This window comes from Felis catus, chromosome B4 (assembly GCF_018350175.1).
Source record: "Felis catus isolate Fca126 chromosome B4, F.catus_Fca126_mat1.0, whole genome shotgun sequence".
In the NCBI taxonomy this organism is placed as follows: domain Eukaryota; kingdom Metazoa; phylum Chordata; class Mammalia; order Carnivora; family Felidae; genus Felis; species Felis catus.
In genome coordinates, this window is record NC_058374.1 from 19306331 (window position 1) to 19332254 (window position 25924).

Here is a 25924-nt window from a genome sequence, read left to right on the forward strand (position 1 = left end):
CATTATAACTGGTTTTCCCTAAATAAAACTATTGGTAATTTTGGTTTGCTTGTAGGACAGCTCCATTATAATTATTAGCAACTCTAATAAAAAAAAAAAACATGTTGACAGACTATTGAGGAAATGAATAATCTTGAAAACACTTAAGATATTTTTCTTACATACTCTATTAAAGCTCTTTTAGAAGAACTGAGCCTCACTTGTTTTTTGTTTTGTTTTGTTTTGTTTTGTTTTCAGAGAGAGAGAGGGCTGCTAGCAGGGAAGAGGGGCAGAGGGAGAGAAAGAGAATCTCAAGCAGTGTCCACACTGATCAGCACAGAGCCTGACACTGGGCTCGATCCCACGTCCCTGGGATCATAACCTTAGCTGAAATCAAGAGTCAGGTGCTTAACCAACTGAGCCACCCAGGGGCCACCAGCCTTACTTGTTATCTTCAAAGTTATCTTTTCATTCATTTAAGGACAGATTGATCACAAATCCTTTAGTAAATCCTACCTTCCTTCTTCTCAAAATGGAAAGCCCTTCAAATTATTCATTTTTCAGAAGATAAAAAATTGCTTCTCCTTACAGCATAGCTTCATAAGGTGCTTTGGTTCCCAAGTATGCATTTGCCCACTCATGGCTCAACAAAAGGAAAAAGTAATAGAAATCATGACATTTCCCCATAAATATTCTCTCATAAAACTCTTCCACGATAGAAAGCATTATGCAAAGTGATACTCTATGCTTTTACATACATTTCAAACACCCCTTGTTTTGTTCTAATCCTAGATATTTAAACTCCTAAACTCCTAAATATTTGCTTCTTTTTTAAAAAGATTGATTTTTAGATTGGATTTTTAAAAAGAAGCAAATATTTAGGAGTTTTCTGGATATTAGAAATCACTGATTGGTTAATTATAACATATTTCAGAGGTATTTGTAGCTAAATTCTTGTTTTTTAGATCTATTCATCCATTTATTCATCGACTTTTTATCCTGTACCAATATCAGGCAAGGTAAAATTTTACCGTTATAGAGATAGTCTCTCAATTTATTTAATAATTTATTTCTAATATAAAATACTAAAAGTCACAGAAAGGACTTCAATACATTATTAAAAATTCAACATACTTAAAAATTTATTTATTCAATAAATATCTATTGAGTACCTATGAAGCCAGGATTTATTGGTCTAAGGAAGAGAAACCCATCTTAATGTACTTTTATTTATTCAATATAGTGAATCAAAAGCTCATCTTTGCAATGGTCGCCTTACTATGGAAGGCCTAGGAAAGGAGCCAAAATAGTTCTCAAAAATAACCTAAATTGAGTTTTTCTATCAAGTTCTGTCTGCCTTATTTATTTTAAATTATGACCTCAGAGATTCAATTTTCCACTTTTCTCTCACGTTTGCCTTCAAATTTAGACTTTGCCTTATTTTTTATTTTTCCCTATTACTTCATGAATATTTCTATTTTAACCCACACTTCCCTATTACACAGAGAATATTCCTATTTTTAACAAATACTGGTTGGATACCTTTATAAACATGCCCACATGTTAATTTTTCCAGTTGAGTTTTTTTATAGGAAGTTTAGTTTCTTGGAAACGGAGGAGTTTTTCTTCCATAAGTACCAAACATCTGCATAATTTAGCACTAAAAGCTTTTCAAACACTTGATTTTAAAACGGATCTTACTACATTTCACCCAACTTTATTTAATAAAGTGACCATCTTCTTTTCTCTCAGAAAAACAGTAGAGATTTAATGACATTGCCAATGTACATCGCAAAGTCTCCCCTAAGTCTCAGGAATAAAGAAATGTGTTTTCCTGGGAGAAACACCACGTCCAGAAGAACAGTCCTTAGGCCAGTGGGAGCCATAGTGTTAGGACCATTGTCTACATGTCGTACAAGCTCACTAAGATACTCTGCCTTGACCATTTACTGTCCCAGTGCTGGTTCTGGTGCTCTTGTTGGGCAAAGGGATTAGCAAAGGAAGTCAGGACATCTTGTTTAAGCCATTAGTAAATATACGTGGAATGAGGAGAAAAGTAAAGTTTGGTTTTAGATGAAGTTTCTGATCTTTTTTATGCATGCTCAGGTGACTTATGAAATCTGACCATGTAGGTTGTAGCGGTGTCCAGAAACTTCACGAACCGCAAGGGAATGATGAGAAGAAAATCTTAAGAGGTTTAGATTAGTACTCCGTAATCCTCTAAATGTTATGTTGCCTTATCCAACCTATTACATTATTATTTAATAGAATAGAATTACAGAGGGCATAAAAAATGTTTGAAGCAAAAACATCTTCTCTTTGTAGAAGCTGTATTTAACAACGCCAACCAGCTCTTTCTGTTAGTGGATTACATATTGTGTGGGAGGCTTATCGCGGCTCTAACGGTGCCCTTTTTTTCTCAAGAGTCTCTTTCCCACCCCCCCACCCCCCAGTCTTCATGCTGGGAATGAACTTGTAGTTGTGCAATACATGCTGTTTACATTAAAGAGTATTCAGTGAATGGTGCTGGGTGGCAGGCTGAACTGGAAGTGGAAAAGACATAACCATTTGGGACCAGTCATTAGGTGTTAGTAATCTGTAAGTAAGGCAATGTTAGCAAATTATTTATTTGACAGTTCAGACAATATTAAGATATTCATATAAATGGAAGAGCCAGCCAATTTACAAAATCACTTATACATTCTCTATGTGAATGTTACCTTTAAAGACAAACTAGATCATGGCTAATCATGCCACAAAGAACTCATTAAACTGTTTTTACTTTGGCCAGAGTGAATATTGATTGGAGGGGATTCCTCGTGTTCCCATATGATCCCTCCTGTTAATTTGCTCAGATTTTCTAAAAAAAAATGCAATTCACTAGTCACACTTTGAATCATATCACCTCAAGATTTTGGTTACTAAACTTTATCCTCTGTGTGTTAGTCTGCACAGAGATTTAGGTGTTTTGTTTTTGTTTTTGTTTTTAATTTTTAAAAGCCCTTAATGAGTATTCTAGTCAAACTTAGTTTTGTAAAGTGGTAAGAAAACAGCTAAAGCTGTATCAACACTACTAAGACTGAATTTTTGGGACAGCATTATTTTGGCTGACTTTCTAAAGAAGACACATGAGCTAAATACATTTCTGGAATCAAATGAAAGCTTCTAGTATTGGCAGGCGCTACCAGTAAATACATTCCTAATTACTTGTTTTTGACAGGGGTATCTCTGAAATTCAACAAAAATGACCATTTGGAAGCTGTCATTAATTGGCAGGTCATCAAACAAAACTCATTCTCATTAATTTCATTTTGTTAAACTCATTTCCTCCCCGTAGTAGGAAGGGTCCGAGTGGGTGATAGAATTAGCATAGCAAAAAAGGTCACTTTCCCTTAACCCCATATGCGTAATCAATAATTAAGTTCCAGAGGATTCACAGTCATTATGTCAGTAGTTTGAGGTTTTCAAAGTATAATATGAAATGAACAGAAAACTAGCATTTTAATAAGCAGCTACTAATATGATAGATACTGAGTGAACTTTAGTATGAAGGAGACTCTAAAACCCCCAACCAGTAATCTCATGGCAAAGTCATGTTATGTCTTTATTCCCAAGAACTAAATTATTTAGCAAAAAACAAGGGAAACCAGTATATAGGAAGATGTATTATTTAGATAAAGCAGAAGCTGGGGAGTCTTTTTCTGTGCCTTACAACTTAAGAAAAGAGCGCCCTGCCCTTGAGAAACCTTACTAAATACCATTAAATTAGCATTTTTCTCTGATGTTTGATAAAGTTTACACTTTGAAAATCATATATGCATTTTCATTTATACCAAAAAGAAATTAATTGGATTATGGTTCTTGAGCAGTGTTTTCCAGTCTGATAAACCTGAAGATATATTCAGCAAATGGCTCTAGAACCTCTGTGAGCCCCAAAACATTTCTTTTGGGGCTACCTCCCTTACTCTTTTGGAGTAGTATTTCACGGGGAATAATCAGAAATGAGTGGAAAGACAGGAGTGGATAAAAGTAGAGGCACATGTAGGTTTTCAGTAGATGTTTGACTTTGCCCCTGGATGTGTAGGTATATCTACAGTTGCTAAATACTTGTACTAAGTCTCCCGTACACCATCTTCCTGCTCCACATCCTGTAGGATCCATTGATGTTAATCAAAATTTAACTTTCTGTAAGCTAAGGTGGGAGATAAATTCCTAGAAGCCTGATTTCAGAACCTTAGTGTGATTTCAGTGAGTTTAGATCTGTAGAAATAGACCATGATATGCAGCATGTAACCAGTGTGACTCTGATTGCCATATTAAACATTTATTGAGCACTTGCGGTGTGAAAGAGAGTGTTGTAACCAATTTTCATTTACTGTCTCATTTGAGTTCTCACAACAACTCAGTGATCTAGGTACTATTATCTCTATTTTAGAGATGAGGCAACCGAGGCGGGAGAAGCTAACAAAGGAGCCCAGGGTCACACAGATACAAGCAGCAACACTGGGATTTGACCCACGCGAAATTGTTCAAGAGCGTGTTCTATCAACCACTATGACATATGACTTCCAAAGATTAGATACTCTGATATTTTTTAAATAAACTGATAGCTTCCCAAATAATTCCCGATCGATATGATAGCGTTCAGGAAATGCGTTCCTTTCATCACAAGCATTTCAAGAGCTAAATAAAATGCTGATAACATTGCTTCACACATTACAATTTACCAAACTCAGGCAAGCTCATGAGCGTAAGACTCAGGTCTTTTTTTTAATAGGGGATCTTAAATATATTTCGTCAACAGTCTTAATTGTAATAAAATATGTTTGCCGTATTTATCTGATATTTAATTATTAAAGTTCATGTCAAAGTCTCCCGTCTACTACTTACTCCTCAGGGAGACTGTTGGATTTGCTGATGAATAATTATAAGTTCCTTCATACAATCTAAGTACCAGTCGTTAACCTTTCTCAGATGCAATGCTGTATGTTTAATAAATATCAGTATTAATTTTTTTAAAGTGACCTAAGTTCTGTTTTACTTTTATTAAAAGAAACCCATCTAAACCTTTAAAGCAATCAGACTCATATACTGGCTGTGAATTTTCTTTTTTTTTTTTTTTTGGCTGTGAAAAAATTGTAATTGTTACCCATTCCTAAAAGACTTATTTTAGCTTGAGTTTTAAAGAAATGGTATCATCTTACCTTCTTTTTTAAATTTTTTTAATTTTTTTAAGTTTTACTTAAATTCCATTTAGTTAATATACAGCAAAATATTAGTTGTGGGTGTATAATATAGTAATTCATTACTTATATACAACATCTGGTGTTCATCACATTGCACTTCTTAATCCCCATCATCGATTTAAACCATCCTCCTGCCCACTTCACTGTGCTACCATCAATTTTTTCTCTAATTTAGTTAAGAATCTGTTGCTTTTCCTCTTTTCCCTCCCTATGATGAGTCATTTGTTTCTTAAATACAACACATGAGTGAAATCATATGGTATTGGACTACCTCTGACTGACTTATTTCACTTAGCATAATAATTTCTTTTTTTTAATGTTTATTTATTATTTTTTTTAAATTTTTTTTATTTTTTTTTTAATTTACATCCAAGTTAGTTAGCATATAGTGCAACAATGATTTCAGGAGTAAGAGTCCTTAGTGCCCCTTACCCACTTAGCCCCTCCCCCCTCCCCCCCTCCCCCCCTCCCGCAACCCCTCCAGCAACCCTCAGTTTGTTTTGTCCTCCTCCCTGTTTTTATATTATTTTTGTTTCCCTTCCCTTATGTTCATCTGTTTTGTTTCTTAAAGTCTTCATATGAGTGAAGTCATATGATTTTATGTCAAAGTCTTTCAAAATATATAAATCCATCAAGAAAACTTCTTCAGTATATTCTGGGTAACAGTGGGTTGGAGCCCACTAGCAAAGTGAGATATCTGAGACCATAATCAACATTTCAACTCCATAGGTTAAAAAAAAAGACTTCTGGAGGGCTGAGGGCCACCTGGGTGACTCAGTTGGTTGAGCATCCAAATCTGATTTCAGTTCAGGTCATGATCCCTGGGTCATGGCATAGAGCCCCGCATCAGTCTCCACCCTGAGCGTGGAGCCTGAGTTAAGATTCTCTCGCTGTCTGGGGCGCCTGGGTGACTCAGTCGGTTGAGACTCTGACTTCACCTCAGGTTGTGATCTCATGGTTTATGGGTTCAAGCCCCACGTTGGGCTCTGTGCTGACAGCTCAGAATCTGGAGCTGTTTTGGATTCTGCATCTTCCCCTCTCTCTCTCCCCCTCCCCCACTCATCTCTCTTTCTCTCTCTCTCTCAAAAATAAATAAAACATTTTAAAAATTTTTAAAAAGGGATTCTCTCTTTCTGTCCCTCTCCCTGCTTACATTCTCTCTCTCTCTCTAAAATTAAATTAAATTAAATTAAATTAAATTAAATTAAATTAAATTAAAAAAAAGACTTCTGGGTATATCAGCACATGATTTTCAGGTTTTTAATAACCACTCTCTTCACAGAGATTATTTTAAATCTTCATTTTAAAACCACATTGGGTGAAAAGCATATCATTTTATATTCATTATTAAATGTTGCTTTATAGGCAAAGAAATCTTGAAAGGCTTTTTTTTTCTATTTGTGTTTTTACAGATGTCCGGAGAAGAACAATTTATGAATACCACCGAGTAGAGCTACAAATGTCAAAAATTACCAATATTTCAGCTGTGGAGATGACCCCATTACCTAGTAAGTTACCATGTGAACAGAACTAGCTGGAAAGTTTCATGATCTGATCTGTTTATGCATAGGTATCTTGATCCTGTGTGTATACAGGGATGGGTGGGGATTTTAATTTTGGTTGAGCATTCTTTCTTTTTTTAATTTCTCTCCATGCTGCCAATTAGTCTTGATAAACCTATTCTTCCTGTTTCCTAGCATGTCTCCAGTTTAATGGTTGTGGCCCCTGTGTATCCTCTCAGATTGGCTTCAACTGCAGTTGGTGTAGTAAACTTCAAAGGTAAAAAAAAAGAGTAATACAGAAAATGTAAAAATTTCACAGACTTGTTGCTTCCAACTCTTCCATTGAATTTTAGATGTGTCAGGTATATTGATTAGGTATATATGAACACATGTATACATGTAAAAAAAAATGCAGAAGTGACCAAGATGCAAAAACTGCTCAGAATTTTAGTGAGTTTAAAAATTTTCCTTTGATCACTCAAAATTACCAAGAACCTTTATAGTCAATAAAATAATTACCTGATATATATTTGTAGTTTCTATGGGGTTTAAACTAGAGGGTGATTATGACTGAGGAGTCTATAAATTGATGCCATTGGTCCATATTCTACAGAAAGCATGGTATGACATATCATTACTATAACAAGGGCAGTTTATGCATGACCACGTGCACATTCTTAGTAAATTCCCGGAAATATCTCAAAGGTTACTAACCAAGATTAGAGATGTGGTCTAAAGTTAGGGAATAAAGTGACACTAACTGACCTCCACGTGAACAGAATGCGTGGTTTGATTTTCATGAATGGCAGAGGAGTTTTTAGTCCCTCGAGTTTTTCAGAGAATGAATGATCATTTGTTGGAAGTGCAGAGTGAAGACTTTTAAATGTGTTTTGTTATTTACTCCACCATCTTGTGCACCAATTATGACGCAAGTGCTGGGAAAGTAGCAGCGAATGATACAGGTGTGATCACTGCCCCCGTGCAGTTTACAGTCCTTTTAGAAGGAAGTTCCCTTCCACCTTCAGAGTCTGTGAAAAGTCTGCTTCTTCCTGCAGGTGAAGAACCGAGTCTTAAAGCTACCCGTCTGTGCTTGTTTGCATCTGAGCTTTCTGTTGTAAAAGCCTCCTATGTCTTATCATCTTCCCGCAGCACTTGCTGCAATGATCACAGCATGTTCAGGAATACTTTAAAAGTTATTGAAGTATAAAGAATAGAATGTCAATTCCTTGATAACAGGCTTTAGGAAACATGTTCAACTTGCTAACTTTGGGGCAACCAGTACAGCATTGTGGATAGAACAATATTATTTATTATAATCGCTGCATTGTTTTCAGCATAGCCTGTTCCAATAATTTCCTTTGTGCAATGAATTTCACATAATGATAAAGCAAACAGATTAATACTCTTAAAAGTCGATTTTAACTTACCTGTATCTCCATGTTGCGAACAACTGCTTTAAATTTTTTTTAACATTTATTTATGATTGAGAGACAGAGACAGACAGAGCATGAGCATGGGAGGGGCAGAGAGAGGGGGAGACACAGAATCCGAAGCAGGCTCCAGGCTCTGAGCCGTCAGCACAGAGTCCAACGCGGGACTCGAACTCACAAACCGCAAGATCACTACCTGAGCCGAAGTCAGACGCTTTACCGACTGAGCCACCCAGACACCCCGGGAAGAACTACTTGCAAACTAACAGTTTGTGGTCATTTATATTCCTATATTGTTGACATTCCATAAACATTGCCTGCATATCAGAAGCTATTCAAAATCTGCTTAGTTAACAGCCAAAATGAATCTAAGAAGATGGCACTTTAATATGTATAGTTAAGTGATACTGAAAACTCCCACAAGAATTGAGTAGAAGACCCTGGCAGGGTGTGAACCTAATTCAAGTTCCAGTTCAGTGCTCACGTCCTTTGAGAAGTCTTCAGAAACCATGAGTTTGCGTGAGGTGCCCCGCACCTGCGTTTCTCAGACGTCCTGGGCAAACCTCCATCAGCAGCAGCTACCATAGGTCTTACGGACACTTGCTGGTTTGTTTCCTTTTCTAGGCTGTGGCTTTATTAAGGCCGATTGGCCTTCGTATCTCCAGAATAAGAATGTACCTTGTACTATAGAAAAATGGATGGATGCATGAATGAATGATTACCTTCCAAACCAAAGACTCGTGACTAGATTTGTCTGAGAAGGAAGGGTTTCTGAGGATGAAGGAATCTGAGTGCTGAAGCCAGAAGAGTCAGAGGAAAGCCAGGAGAGTTAGCCACCCCAGACAGATTCTCAATCGAATTCTCAACTGAAATAATGTACTTGTAAGTGAAGATTCGGGACACTAGCCGAGAAACCTATTTCCCACCAATCATTTCATTATTTTTTAAAAAAAACATTTGTGGTAAAAATATACAAATATTTATGTGCATATATTTATATTACAAATTTGTATTTATAGTACATATATATAAATACATACATATATATAAACAAGCAATTTTGGCAATCAAAACACACACACAAGTTGCAAATTGCTTTATATTAATACTTCCATTTTATTGAAATATTCCTCCGGCAGACATTGTGCCAAGGAATTAGCAAATGTATTTAGCTCATACTACATTTTTTACAATGGAGGAAACTGAGGCTTACAGGAGCTAGGTTATTTGTACAGGGTCTCATAGCTCTTAAGAGTTATGAGTGAGGTTAATTCATACTTAAGGTTAAGCATGAATTGACACTAGATCTGTGTGACTCCCAGCCTGCGGTCGTGACACCTCCAAGTTAATCTTCATTGCTTCCTGAAAAGTAGTAGACATACTACCGAAAAGTACATATTTTTATAATTGAGCCTGCAAGAAAATTGCCTGGTTTTGAAATTGGCATAAAAAGAATGCGGAAGAGAATCAAGCAAAAGCAAAAGGCTTTTGTATATTATTGAAAGCATAGGTTTTTTTTAAAGATTAATGGAACAAGGAAAGGTGGTGATGCATATAAATAAGGAAGGAAGTCCTCAAAGAACACTACTTTAAAAACTACAAGTTTTCTACATGTGACCATTTGGTGTTCTGCTGAATACCAAACACTGGTTTAAAATCTTGGATTTATTTTTACTTCTTCAGCAACCCACTTATATACATATCAAAACCTGCTTAATTAATTGCTTTACCTATGGCTCATTGCACTTTTGTTCAATTTAATTTCCCCACTGCATTTTATTAATTTCTCCTTAGACCTGTGAGCCTCAAAACTTTGCTTTTGCTGCCCGGAAGTCTTTTCCCCAGACTTTGGAGCTTTTATTAACAAGTTCAATAAAACAAGAGAAGCCTTATCCTAAGCAGCACAAAAAGTGCCTCTCAGATTTTTTTCTTCCATCCTTTTTACTTTCTCATTTGTGCTCATTTACCCCTGAATGATAATCAGTTGGTGGTGATTATTGAACTCTCCAGTTGGGCTTTCTCTAAAAAGATAAGATAATTTTAATTGGTTTGTTTATTTCCTCTAATTCCTATTTTTCAGGAAGCAAAAACTAAGGCAAAATATTTGTAATGGCTTACCCCATGTCTGAAGGAATTTGAGTTATAAGAACATTTAATGAAATCCATAATCGAAACTGTTTACACAGAATCGGTGGCCCATTACTTCTAGATAAGAATGCTTTTGTTTCTTCACTGAAAAATTGAGAGGACACGAATCAACCACTTTCAACTAATACCTTTTATTTTCACTCATTCAACAAAAATTTTTGAATGTCTCTTTGTTCAGGTTGCTGTCCTAAATTGTGAATTCAGTGATAAACAAGAGAAAATCACTTTGCTCACGGCGCTTACATTTTTAGTATGATGAGAAAGAATGTAAACAAATGGGTGTGCAGAAAATAGAGTTACTAGTGATGAGTGTTATGGCCAAAGAAATAAAACAGAACATTATAAGGGAAAATACAGCAAAACTCTTAATAACAGGAGTTTATTTGTTGGTATCATGCTAAGAAACCTCACCTTTTTGAAGAGACCTTAGTTTCATTAGCCTTCATCATCCAAAAGTCTATTTTTTTAGTTGAAAATATATTTTGGCTCTTAAAATATTCATTCACTCATTCATGCACTTAAAAATTTGGGGCACCTGGGTGGCTCAGTCGGTTGAGCGTCTGGCTTCAGCTCAAGTCACGATCTCAGTTCCTGAGTTCAAGCCCCACGTCGGGCTGTGTGCTGACAGCTCAGAGCCTGGAGCCTGCTTCAGATTCTGTGTCTTCCTCTGTCTCTGCTCTTCCCCTGCTCACACTTTGTCTCTCTCTCTCAAAAATAAATAAACATTAAAAAAATTTTTTTTAATTTACTGAATACCTTCTACACTAATCTAAACAACAAGCACTAGTCTAAACACTGAGGTAGTTTGAACAGAAATCATGTATTAAAGCCAAAGCCCTCATAAAGGGTAGAGCTCAGCTTACTACGCGGGAAAACAAACAAATGAATAAGCAAAAAAATCAGTTGATGATGAGTAATCTGTTGAGTTTGAAAAAGCCAGTGGTTGCTGTGGACTGCATGACCAAGAAAGGCTTCTTGGAAGAAGTGACATTTAGATCTGATTGGGACCAACTACATATAGCAAGGTGAAAGCAAAGAGCATTTCAAGGGGACTGGCAAGCACAGTGGCCCTACCATGGGTTCAAGCTTAATCTGGTGAGGAAAGGAAGAAGTGCAGTGAGTTGGGAGCATTGAGAGTTGAGCATGAAGGGAGAATGGGATCAAATGAGGTCAGGCAGGTTGCACAATACCAAGACATGGAAGGCTTTGTAAGCCAGGAAGGGTTTTATTCATTCTCAGGGTGATGGGAAGCCTTTAGATTTTAGAAGAACCTAAGCAGAGGAGTGATGTGGTTTCATTATATGTTAAAAATGAAACTCTGGGGGTTCCTGGCTGGCTCAGTGGGTAGAGCATGCGACTCTTGATCTCAGGGCCATGAGTTTGAATCCCATGTGTGGCATCCAGTTTACTTTAAAAAATTAAAAATGAAACTCTGGCTGTTCCAAGGAGAATAGTTGTTTTTTTTATGTGCTTTGTGTGTGTGTGTGTGTGTGTGTGTGTGTGTGTGTGTGTGTGGAGAAAGATTGAAAAGGGAGAGAATAGTAGAGAGTGTGTGCAATAGTCTATAGAAGGGATGACAGCTGCTTAGACAAGGATGATAATTATGGGGATTGGGAGAGATGAATGGATTAGAAGTGAAGGAAGAAGGAACGATAAGAATCAAGGCTGCTTTGTAGACTTTTCTTTGAGTAATTTGGTGGATGCTGACATTCATTTTTTTTTTTTCCTGAGAGAAGTAAGATGACACAAGAAATAGAGAGGTGGAGGGAAGTAAAGAGCTTATCTGGGGACAAGTTCAATTTGAGTTGTCTATCAGACTTCAAGTAGAAATGTTGAGTAGATGGGAATATAGAAAACAGAAATTTCAGTAAGAAGTTGTGGCTTGAGGTTCAGATTGGAGAATCTTTATCATAAAGATAGAATTTAAATTCATGGGGCTGAATGAGATCAACTGTGGAGAAAGTGTTTTTAGAAAAAAGAAGAGAGGGGCACCTGGGTGGCTCAGTCGGTTGAGTGTCCGACTTTGGCTCAGGTCATGATCTCGCGGTCTGTGAGGTCGAGCCCCGTGTCGGGCTCTGTGCTGACAGCTCAGAGCCTGGAGCCTGCTTCGGATTCTGTCTCCCTCTCTCTCTGACCCTCCCCCATTCATGCTCTGTCTCTCTCCGTCTCAAAAATAAATAAATGTAAAAAAAAATTATTTTAAAAAAAAGAAAAAAGAAGAGATTCCAGGAGCTAGCCTCTGGCATAGTGTAATGAGGTCTGAGGTATGAAATATGCTAATTTTATCATATAAAATTATTTTACATGTTTGTTTGCATAGACAAAGAATTCCTTGGAAAAAATACATAAGAGACTGATAATAATATTTGTTTCTAGTGAGCAGACACAGACATGAGAATAAGTATGATTTTTCATTATGTATTCTTGTGCATAATTAGAATTTTTGCCACACGGAGTTGAAGACAAAAAGGAGGAATCAACAGAGGAGAAATAAGAGAACGTAAATTCTTTCAAGGGTAGAAATGTAGTCTTACTCATGTTAATGTCTTCTACAGCACACCATGCCTGGACTAATACAACAATCCAACACACACAGTTGAACTGATCGTGAAGATGATCAAGGCCAGGAATTTCCACTTTCATGAAAATTCTAATTGGTCACTTTGGCTGTTCTCATCCATTGGTTTTTTTCAGTATCAACCAAATGGTTCTAGAAAGAACTAAGCTGATGCCTGGCATAAAGTGTCAACATTTATAATCAAGCATGTTGCATACTGGGGAGTTAGTCTCTTGGTGTCTCACTTTTCCAGAATTTTCCACATTTTATTAGCTCCAATTGAAGTCATAAGGCTACTGGTAAAAATTGGAGAATGAATACTTTCCGTGATTCCATCCATCAAAAGAATGAATAGAATAGGTAAATCCCTACTAATGGTAAAGGTATGTGTCCCCTGAATAGTAGTATCACATATTTACTTAAGAAGATGTATAAGATGAGGAAAAATAGTTTTGCATAACTGCTTTATATTTATTTTGACCTGTTATTTCTACTGCATTTCCTTAAACACGATGGCACTGGCTGTTATTTTCTACTGAATGAACTGGATTTCTTTTCAGTAACAAAAAGAGAAGTAGAAAAATGTATCACATGTACTAGGCTTCAAAAATTTTGAAGTGTATCCAGTCAGAAATAGTCGCGAATAATTCACTAATGATATAAAATGTATTATCAATCTAAATTAATTAAGGATGAAAAATCCTTTTTACATAGGCACAGCTAATTTTTTGAAGGTAGAATGTACTCATTATCATATGTTCATTTAGCTTACAGAAATTAAACTACCTAAGTTTGAGAGGAGAGAGAAATGGAGAGAACAAATTTAAATAATGCAGTCAATCCAAATTTCCACAACCAGTAATCGTATGCTTCTGAATACAAGCACCAAAGGAAACTTGAATATACCTATCCCCTTCGGTTTCCTTTCTACATACCCCTAAACCACCATGCACATCTGCAGGATTGAGTGTGACTTTAGGGTTTAAGGAAACAGAGAGTAGTTTTCATACCACATGGTCCTAAAAGGAAGCCAACAGCTTCATCTAGGGTCAGCCAAAATCCAGTAGTCCATACTGACTTTGGAAGAAGTAGTTTTATTAAAGAATGACGGTCTTCTGTGGGCACCTGGGTGGCTCAGTTTGTTAAGCACCTGGCTCTTGATTTCCCCTCAGGCCATGATCTCACAGTTTGTGGGATCAAACCCTGAATCAGGCTCTGCACTGACAGCTCAGAGCCTGCTTCGGATTCTCTCTCCCTCTCTCTCTACCCTTTGCCTGCTCACGCACTCTTTCTTTTTCTCTCTTTATCAAAATAAATAAATAAACATTTAAGAAAGAAGAAAGCTTCTGAAAGAACTGTACTAAGGGAATTCCAAACATATTTTGATTCAGTCGGATTTTTACCTACTTTCTCACCTCAACATCTAGCCCTCAAGTAAGGTACAATTCCACTGGAATCCCTAGAGGGCCATATAAAGCATTCTGTTAGTCTAATTTAGTTGTAAGTCTTAATTTAGTCCAAGATGTTAAGATTGAAAAGAGAGGATCAGAAAACGCACAATTGTCAAATGACATATCATGTATTCTTGGAATATGTGACACGCTCTGAAATTTGTAAAATTAAGATTAATCAGTAGAGTATAATTGTGCTTATTTAAATGTACCTTTCATATCCTGGGCAAAACTGTAGCCATAACCCTTCTGACATTATGATCTAAGTTTATATTTGAGGCTACTTATAGACTACACATTTATATGATTCTTTCACATATGAAAACCCATTGGCTTTGATGATAAGGTGTGAAGTCCAGATCTAATAAATAGAAGCTATTTGGGAAATCCAGCAGCTCTGATTCAAAATTAATTATAATCGTAGGCTTATTTCAGTGGATTGGGCTCAAATAAAGTTCTACTTGGAAATGCACCAATTCTCAGGTGGACATTTAGAATTCACTGAGCTTCGGGGCACCTGGGTGGCTCAGCCAGTTAAGCGTCCACTTTCTCTTTTGGCTCAGGTGATGATCTCACAGTTTATGAAATCGAGCCTTGTGTCAGGCTCCACGCTGCCAGCAGAAGCCTGTTTGGGATTCTTACTACCTCTTTCTTTTCTTCCCCGACTAGTGCTTTAACTAGATAGATAGATAGATAGATAGATAGATAGATAGATAGATAGATAGATAGATATGGAGACAGAGATAGAGATAGAGATAGAGATAGAGATAGAGATAGAGATAGAGATAGAGATAGAGATATACATACGTGAAAAAATTTAGAACTCACCAAGCTTCAAGAATTTTACATAAAGTTTTATTGATCTATGTTTCGATATGCTGACTTTCTTTCAAGTTGCAATCACTTCTGTCTGCTTATCAGAATTACTGATTAGTAATATTTTGATAGCCGAAAATGGTAATAATTTCAATAAACTGAATGTAAGGTTTAAATGCAAAATATGAAGCTGTTTATAACTAACATAATTCTATTTTTGTCTTTGATAGAAGGTTGCGTCTTTTATTAAATATCAGATCCAAAAAAATTATTTACTTAAAGAAAAATTCACTGGAATGCTTTCTTGTATGCTGCCTGGTCATGATAGACAGGAAGAAGGGAATGCTGTCATTTCTGACTGAAGGTGTCAGAGAAACATTAAGCTTTAATTATACACTCAACAGGAATGGATAAATTTCCCATAGGTCTAAAACTGGTGACCACAGTAGCCCAAATCTAGACCAAATGAGATTCTCTTTAGTGGGTTCTTGTTAGTACTAGCCAGCTAAAGTTCAGGAGGAGCCCAGAACTGAGGAAGCAATCCTGAGTGATTGAAAAGGAATCACAATTCCCAAAATTCACAGTAGAGAGGCAGTCATGTTTTGTCATCCTAGATAGATTAGACCAGATTTCTGAATACCTGGTGGTCCAGCCAACAATTAGCTGACTGATCTTGGACAAATCAATAAAGTTCTTTGACCTTGTATCCTGAAATGTGAAATACATATCTCATCTAGGTATATTTGATTCTTATATTCATTAATTCTGAGTGGTCGTAGGTTCAGTAGTTCTCAAATATTAATACAGTTAAGAATTGCCACAGGAGCTTGTTAAAATGCAGATTTCCCTGAATCTCACCAAGGGATTCATATTCAGTAGGTCCAGAGTGGAGTCAAGGGATTGTACTTTTTAATAAACCTCTTCAGAGGATTCTGTGGTAATCTGAGAGGAGCACGGTGGAAATGCTGATCTTGCACAAATGGGCTGAGAGTCTTGTAAACCTGCAATGGTTATGCCAAAGTTGCATGGAAGCACTTATTTTTACTTGGGAATAGACAAATATAGAAAAAGTGTTTTGAAGATAAAAAATATTCCTTGTTAAAATCTACTCAGGGCGTGCCTGGTCATTTGAGCATCTGACTTCAGCTCAGGTCATGATCTCGCAGTTATGAGTTCGAACCCCACATCAAGCTCTATGCTGACAGCTCAGACCCTGCTTTAGATTTTGTGTCTCCCTCTCTCTCTCTCTCTCAAAAATAAATAAACATTATTAAATTTTTAAAAAAATCTATTCCGAGTTAGTGAAAGAGATCTTGATAAAAGAAAAGAAGTTTTTAGAGAAGTACAGGATATAAAATAAATCAGATTCTGGAACATTGTTAGCTTGTTAAAATCATCAGATCATCTTTGCTGAATTTTTTTAAAGTTACGCTATCAAAGTAGAGATTCACTGTGCTAAAAGAACTTATGGTGCTTCTAGAAATTCCATACAGCCAAGATAATTGTTTTAGGTGTGCAGTGCTTACAAGAGATTAATTGAATTTTGAATTTATTTTAGTGCAATTTATAATCCTTTCAAATCTAAATAAAGAATCTTAGTGTTTCAATTCATGAGCTTGTTCTGAAATGCGACATAAACAAAGTTGTGTTTTAAGAATACAGGATTAAAGCCTGTTTTTTTCTTTTTGAGCATTCCAAGTCTAGATTTAACAAAAGTGTGCTAATTCTTTTTGTGTGAATTAATTATAACAGTATAACGAGCTATGGTGTTATTTTATCCATTACATGAAAGCAAAAATTCTGATATAGAGAATAATTTTGAAAAAATCCATAAGAAACTAGTTACAGTTGACCTTTGGGGAAACTGCCATAAATTGGAAACTGGTAGAAAGAGAAAATATTGCCATTTCATCATATTTTCTCTTGTAGCATTTGAATTTTTATCATGCGTACATAGTATCTACACTGAATCAATCAGTAAACAAGCAAATATATATTTTTAAAACAAAAAAAGGAAATGTATATATTAAAGTAGATTAGGAAATTTTGGATACTCTCTCAGAAAACTCTGAAGTTAAAGAACCTTTCACAAGCAGAAAATTAACAATTCTGAATACACAGACTGCATTTCTTTCCTCTGGAGAAATGGTGTTGATTCGTCAGCCTTTTGGATATAAAATGCATGTAATTCTATTTTTTTTTTAAGTATTGAACTGTAGTTTTATCTATCTTTTCATCTATCTGTCAATCATCTAGTTTGCATTTTGGCCTCTGTCTCCTTTTTGCCACTGGCCATCTGCCAGTCTTTGAAGCTGGTTGTGAATACAGAGTAGGAACCAGCTTTCTTTTTTCCAGACTCGAAAGCAACAGGTGCTGTAGCCAAGTCTCCTGATTCCCAAGTCCCACCTGAAATCTCAAGGCATTCTTTTTAGCTGTCTTTGATTTTCCAGGCAGTGAATGCTGTGTTTGCTTTCCATCTGAGCACCACTTGGCAAGCTAGAAATAAAATCTGTAGAATTATTTAGTATCACATCTGTTTATAGGTGCTTTTTCAAGAGTATCCAAGTGATTTTCAAGTTTTGCTTATGTGCTAAGTGACTGTGGCAACTGCATTTTATACGGTCATAATTTGGAAAACTATTAACGTCAACACATGCGACCTAAAAACATGTATGGAGTATCCAAAAATGGAGCATTTTAGTGCTAAATTATATATTCCATTCCCTTAGCTTGCTTGCACTAATATAATAACAAGTTCCCCTGGAAATAATTAGAAATTAATTGTCCAAGAATGAGATTGATTTTGTTCAATTTTGTTTTTTAAAAACAGTAGGTGTTGAATTATTATGACAAAAATATGATGCATAAAGGACGAGGAAATAAAAATTTTAAAGCAAAACACAAAGTTCACAGTTAGCTTCTGTTAAAAAAAATTGACATGACTGCTGAGTAACGAGGAGCCTTAGATTAACATTCATGTTTAAAAGACTGATATGGTAAAAGAGAAAACTTTTAATTAGTAGTTTATGGTTTAATTGTTTTGTTTTGCTGGGAATCTAATGTGAAAATATACAAGGACATTCAAAATACAATGTTCATACTCAAGCTAGCTCTTTAAAGACTTTTGGAAGAAAATGATTAAAATGTCATAGCGATAGTTTCTGATTTTTTGCTTTCTGCTAAAATCGAATCCCAAGAAAAGCTGAAATATGACTATGTCATATTTCTAGATGCAAGCATACTCCTTTACTTCAGATTTTTATGAAATTGTCTAAATGTTAAAAGAGTTGATTTACTATCAAGTCCTGAGTCAGAGATCCAAGTTTACCCTGCCCAGAGTTTTGAAGGAAATTTTATGATAAGAATGCTATCATTGGTGGAAAAGTGCACGAAATCCAGTAAATCAGTCATGTGTGTAATAATCTTGTTAGTTCTTTAGTTCTAAGAACATCTAGGTAATGCTATTCTAGAGATGTATCTTTTCATATGATTTTAGGGCAGTCTGAGCTGCTATCCATTATTAGGGAAAACAAAGAAGAAAGTATTTCAGGATAAAATAAGATTTACTGGTTGAACAAGATTAGCATTCAAAATTTCCTTCTCTGGGATACCATAGAGAGATTTGCCAATTCTGGATTAGTGAGACCCATTTTTTCCCTCTTTCCTAGAGTCACTTTCTCTTTCCTCTCAGCTCTAGAATATTTCCTTCAATGACAATTCATAGTCAAGGGGGAATGATTCTCTCCATGAATCGTGACCTTGGCTGCAACGATTTCTAATGATAGGTTGTCCTAAAGTACAGATTTTACTTTCCTAAAATAGCGTCTCCGACCACCGGAGAAGACCTCTGTTTTGACCTGTGCCCTGATCAGAATTCACCTCTCCGTCCCCTGCACTTCATCAGCACATGGGTGTATTTTATCCTTACCCAGATTTGCTGCCGCCGCTGCTGCTGAATCCCATGAGCTTTGAAAGAAAGGACACAGGGTTTGTTTTAAGGGTGAGAATGCCTTACATATGGAGGTGCTTAACGTAATTACGATAGCTACCTTTTATTTGGTATTTACCCTGTGTCAGGCATCACAGGAAAGCCTTCATTTCCCCTAAAGTCTTTTAATTCTTTTATCTCATCCAGCCCCTGCAATCACATCCGGAGGTAAGTGTTCAGTTCCCTGTTTCATAGATTAAGTAAATGAGAAATTAGGAACATTGAGGAGCCGAGCCAAGGTCACAAAACTAATAACTTGGTGGTCACGAAACTAATAACTTAGTGGAGCCAGGATTTAAAATAAAAAACTTGTGAAGGACGGAAGGTTGTAGGGATGAAGAAAAAATAAATAAATGCTAGGGCTGGAATTTCTTCTGTAGGGTTCTATGCCTGGTGTTAGCACATGTAGCTTTGTCAAGTAATCCAAAGCAGATGTCCACCAGGACAGGGGAAGAAGCCCTTCCCTTGCCTACCAAAAGGGTCTTAATAGCTTATTTACACTAAAGCCTTTCAACACTTACTTGAATAGTTTGTTGCAACAGATACATACAGACTTTCCTTTAACAAGTATTGAGGTTAGATTTGCGCAAAGTGCACGAATGGCAAGATAAAGTCCTCAGAAAAAATAAGTAAATAAAATACATGAATTAGGAGAAGGTAATAAAATTAGCACACAGAGTTCCAATGTGGAAAAAAAAGCCAAAAGATTTGTGAGTAATCCTTTAAAACTGCATACAGCAAAAATGCTGTATAAAGTGTTCATTTCTTATAGGAAAATCGGTCCTGTATCGCTTTTTTTCCGTGTCAAGTTTTATACTCATATATCAAAGATGGAGTATAAATATAAAGTGTTAATATAAAGGGGTGCTCTCAGACTCACGCACTCAGTCTACGAAAAGAGGCAGTAATCCTCGATGCCATATTTCAAAAGCATGGGCATAAAATATTTCAGAGACTTAAATTTCAGTATACAAGCATAAACTTAGATTGTCTAAAATAACAAAATGAGCAAAGATACCCACACGACAGAGAGAAATTACAAGAAGTCTTGACTAAAAAGGCTGATCGTAGTTGAACACAAAATTTGTAAATAAGAGAGGTCCGTGAAGTGTGACCATCAGGTACATTTCCAAATAACCACATACCCACTTTTCTCAGGACAGACGGGCCTAGGCCTGTTGACCCCATGCACCATTTCTTTCTCCCTCCCTCTCTCAAAAGCGTAGCTGTTGTCCCATACATTGTATGGTCAGCCTACCTAACACCAAGCTCTAGGAGTCCTTGTGGCTGCATTTGTATAATCAGGACATGAGGCAGAGATGGAATTCCTACGTTAGTTCAATTATTCTCCATAAATAATTAATTATTCTCCATAAAGGAATTCCTGTGACAGAGACCAAATGGCCTGCGAGCCTAAGGTATTTATTATCTGGCCTTTAACAGGAGAAGTTTGCCAGATAAATGGAGGACATACTACAAATACGTTTAATAAAAAAAAAGTAAAATATGTATTCCCAATACATTTCTTTGGAAGAAAGTATTGACTATCTGGTCATATAACTGAAGTAACAGCGACACTGAGATAAATGAGATAATTCTAATGATTATCACCTAAGGAAACACGGGCAGGAAATAAAGGACCAGGTCAAACTAACATCCTAGTGTTTTAAAATGAATATTAAAAAAGATTTTTAAGACATTGAATTGGGGCACCTGGGTGGCTCAGTCGGTTAAGCATCTGACTTCAGCTCAGGTCATGGTCTCACAGTTCATGGGTTCGAGCCCCACATCAGGCTCTGTGCTGACAGTTCAGAGCCTGGAGCCTGTTTTGGATTCTGTCTCCCTCTCTCTCTCTGCCCCTCCCCCACTTGTGCTGCGTCTCCCTCTGTCTCAAAAATAAATAAACATTAAAAAAATTTTTTAAAGACATCGAATTGATGGGTATGTGATCTGGAAGAAGAAGATGAAGATTCAGGTCTAGATATCCATTCTGTGTATGTTTGTATAGTTTTTGCCATAAATATTTTTTATCGGGCTTAAAGGGGTGTGCTCTGAAATACTGTCAGTTTCATTAAAAGCAAATCTGAAGGAGAAAAAACTACGTATCCAAGAATATTTCTGTTAACATAAGGTGACACTAACTGTATTTTATGAAGCAGAAAATTGCTTCACACCCAAATTCTTAAAATCCTTCTTTTTTTGCTGCCTTTAATAAGACGTAGAACATTTGTACACATGAGCTGCATAAAACTCTAATAGAATTAGCATTTAGTAATTTGATATTTTATATGCCTGGCAAATCTGATGTAGAATAAAGCAAGGAAATAAGGAAGCAGCACACTGTTTTATGACTGGAATCATTCCCTAAAGTGGAATGAATTTACTAATACATTGTTGGTAATCTAGAAGGACCAAGTGCAATCTTAGAAACAGACCTTTCCAGGTGAGCTCACAGATTTATAATGAGGAGAGAATAACAAAAAATTTTAAAAGAAAACAAAGTTCTGTATGCTAAAAGCCTCTGCTTAACATATACATAGTATTTTATATAACATATATATACATACATCTTTCAAAATTCTCTCACATGTACTTTTTTTCAAATGTACTTTTAAAATAATAAGAAAACCCATCTTGTATAATATTGCGGCAAACCCTAGAAGTATTCAAGTGTTTCCACCAAATCAATTTACTTTTACTTGGAATAATCACACTTAAGACTTTAGAGGATGATACTGAATTTACCATGAGCTGAATATATGAATGGAGAAATATAATGTTCTTTAACCAAAATAAATAGATGAAATGGAACAATGACACTTTTCAAGGTTGACTGATTAATATAAATTAATGAATTTGGACCACTACAGGTGTATAAAAGCTATTCTAATTTAGCTCAGATCCTGGAAAAGTTATCTCACAAATATAATATTTTTTGAAGAGTAAAAGTGCATTATCCAAAAATCATTAAACAAATACCTTTTAAGAAACAGTGTTCTGCTGGTCATTATAAGACTCACTCAGGCACTATCATCTGATATTATGATGCCTTAAATTACATCTTTTAGAGGCATACAGAGAGAAAAAGAAAAAAATTGCTTCTCTGGAGTTCCTGTCAATGTTATGTTATCATATTTTACATGAGCTCACAGTACTTGTCTGAAAGATTTAATTACATTGTAAAACACAGTGATAACAAGCCTAGATTAATTAATGGGGTGAGGTATACAAATGATTAAATAAAATTATTTTCAACCTTTTTCTTCTCAAGCAGGAGAAACATTTTTGAAAAATGAAAACTCCAAAGACAAAACAGATTAAATTATATCTGGTAGGGGTTTCACAGCCGTGCCTTCCCAACTCCTTCTCACCCGTGACATCAGACAGTGCAGCCCTCTGCAACACTGAACCCTGGACTCTGAGCAGAACTTGAAAATCTGTGATTAATGCAGGTTTTTCTACTTAGAAATGCTAACCTTCCTAATGCAACCGTCCTTTCTACAGGTCGTTTGCAAGGACCCAAATCCACTGTGATTAGAAACACTTTATCTCTTATGCAATGAAAGAGAGAGAGAGAATATGAGAGAGAGAAGGGCATGTATTTGGATCAGTTTATTGGTTACTCTTTCTGAAGAAATGGTGACAAACAGAATGGTCTCTTGTATCTGTTATAGTCCTTTCCTAAGTGTTTATGGTTCAGAATGGGGGTAAAGTTCATGCTATGGTTCTGAGAAAGTAGAAATACCACCTTTATCCCACCTCTCTGCAAATTTTAGCATCCTAAGTAAAATTCTGAAGCTATTTATATATCAAAAGTTAAATTAGGATAAAGACCTTTTTTTTCTTTCATTCTTTTTTTTTAATGAGTCAATTGGCTCATCAATGGGATTTCTAGTTCCTTTTGCCAGAGTCTAATTTTGCTATCTTGCCAGAACATTGGTGACTTGATTCATGCATCGTTGATGTTCCTAAGGAAGACAGACAACTCTGAAAGACCAGGAGGCCATTAATCTGAGCACCATGGAATAAAAATTTGTTGGCGAGGGGCGCCTGGGTGGCGCAGTCGGTTAAGCGTCCGACTTCAACCAGGTCACGATCTCGCGGTCCGTGAGTTCGAGCCCCGCATCAGGCTCTGGGCTGATGGCTCAGAGCCTGGAGCCTGTTTCCGATTCTGTGTCTCCCTCTCTCTCTGCCCCTCGCCCGTTCATGCTCTGTCTCTCTCTGTCCCAAAAATAAATAAACGTTGAAAAAACAAAAATTTGTTGGCGAAAGGATAGCATTTCACAGAGGCACAGCACGCCTAAGCCCCCAAGACTTTATGTTCCTTTTCCCGAGCCAACAACAAAGTAAAAGTCACTGCTTTCTGTCCACTTTTATGCATTTGAAAGTGCCATTTAAGTATAACATTTGGTATGAAGTCAAGAAGATTTTTAAAAGGGCGTCAAAAATTGGAATCCTTGAAACATCCAGGAGTTTTATTTGTGACTATTGGCTTCAGTGGCTCACAGCCAGGAGGAGCAAGCTTTTCTTCTTTCCCTCAAGATTCAGCTCTCACTTCTGTTGTACCAAGATAGCAAAGTTGAATGTTTGGCAAGGAATTTTAAATTCTGAAAAAATTCGTGCATCCTGAAGGGATTTCTCCTCTTTTTTTTTTTTTTAAGAAGCTAAAAAAGAAGTGGCTAAAGAAGCTGGGTCAGGACTTGGAGAATATCCTATAGATTTTCAATTATATATTAGATTACAGTGTCTTTTTTTCTTTCCCAATAAACACTTTTGACCAGGGCTAGGTTCCATGGAGGGTAAAAAAAAAAAGCATAAAATAGCTTACGTTTTTTAGGCACCTGCTATGTCAAACACCAGAAGAGTGCCTCATCCATATTATCCCATTTAATTCTTGCTGAAACACAAGGAAGGTTGATTTTACAGCAACCAAATCTCTGGGAATTACTTGCCATGGCTCACAGTCAAGGTCAGAGTCAAGCCCTGAAGCCAGTTTTGTGTATGCGGTTCTAAAACTCGTGCTCTTTCCACTAAATAATATAACCATAACTTTTTGCAGTATTCAAATGCAAGTCATTGTGAGGAGTATTGCCAGGTTAGGGTGAGTACCTGACAGTGTGTGAAAACATGTCAACTATTAACTTGCTCCGACACTGTCGGTAACCTCAACTTTCCTCCCCTGTTTTTCCCCATTATAGCCATTTTAAATGAAACGATGTTGCTGGGGTTTTTTTCTGGCAGTGTCTCAGCACATTGAAAATGATTAATCAAGTTATTAATTATTAATATTCAAGTCGAGAGACTCCATTGCTCTTAGCGCCAGGATTCGGAAAGAGAGTTTAGTAAGGCAAAGGAAGTTCTCGTTTCTAATGTGATACAATGTGCTGTGCTCCCAGTTTTTTCAGGATGTGCTAGTATGATGTCCAGATACAAGATCCCAAGGTTGCACATTTAGTTGGGTGGAATATACCATTGTTTTTTTAAATGGAATACGTACATTCTAAAAGCTGTAAAATTATTGATTTCACGGTTGGAAATAATTACCAAGAAATACAATCTTTCTTTTCTAAAATAAAAATCACATGACACCTTATTCGTGCATATGTCATTTGAGGAAACAAATTGAAACTATTTGTCTTAATAGCCTTCCTTCAATTACCATTTCTCAGCCTCAGATTATCATTTATCTTCTTTAAAGAGTGATGGTATTTCCAAAGGAGTTGAAAATCTTTCATAAATAAGGAGCCAAACTGTTAAAACGTGTTTTTGGCCAGACTCAGATTAATTGCCAAAGCCGTATTTAAGATCAATCAATGAAGAAATATTGCCTTCATGGTGTGCTGGGATAACAAATTTGATCTTAAATGTCAATAACCCCTGGTAAACTGAAGACTTCATCTTTAACTGTGTAACCTTTACTGGATAACAAATGTGTCATCAGGCAAGGTGCTCTAACCTTGATTGCGCTTGGGAAAAGGAACCAGGCACTTCCCTCAGGAAGCAGCCTGGGTTAGATCTCATAGAAGGGAAAACACCAAGGAAACCCCACTGGCTACTCTCCTCTTCAAATCCTAGAGCAGGCTTCTGAAACTGACCATGTGGACAGATGCTCTAGGACTATCGATGTCTGCTTTCATTTAGTAATATGTACTAATCCCAGGGTTTTAAAAAGAGGAATACCTCCAGTAGCCTGCAACTTCCACCCCGCTCAGAAAGTTGACCCATTTAACTCTACACATTTAACCCTAAGATACCCTTTGGGATTTAGCGGATTTTGTCATTCTTCAGTAAAAGCATTACTTTTAAACTTTCCAAAATTATGATGTATATTGCTTTGTATCTCTAATGAGGATTGTTATGAGTCTCGGCCGTTTACTAATTCTTCTGTAATCTGGTGGCTGCCTTGTTTTTGCCTCTTAATCAAGCTACAAGTTGACTTCTCATTTTACTTTGCAGTTCTATAGGAAACACACAAAGCAGGAAGCAATTTACGATTTGAGAGTCTCCCAAAGCTTCACTTTCTAGCGTACTAACTTCTCCTTGCCTCTTCAACTGCACAGTGCATTGTTGATTAGAAGTGGTGAGAGTAACCATTTTGTGTTGTTTCTGATCTTGAGAAGAAAGCATTCAGGCTTTCATCATTATGTGTGATGTTAGCTATAGATTATACATAGATATTCTGTACTATTTAGGAGTACAGAATTTTAGAACCCAAGAATCAAAACCCACAGAATTAAAATAATGAAAACATAGCCAAATAATAAATTTATTCCATAGTTCAAAGATATATATTAATGCAATTAATAG

The 25924-nt window shown here is 36.3% G+C and overlaps 1 protein-coding gene across 2 annotated transcripts in view; it reads left to right on the forward strand.

Annotated features, from left to right (window-relative positions):
- Positions 1-25924, forward strand: part of PLXDC2 (plexin domain containing 2) — a 448003-nt gene that overhangs the window by 342000 nt on the left and 80079 nt on the right. For both annotated transcript variants that reach the window (XM_003988142.6, XM_019834014.2), the window contains exons 8-9: positions 6638-6733; positions 6923-7004. In XM_003988142.6, coding sequence (XP_003988191.2) covers positions 6638-6733; positions 6923-7004 — 178 coding nt within the window. The remainder of the gene's footprint in view (positions 1-6637; positions 6734-6922; positions 7005-25924) is intronic.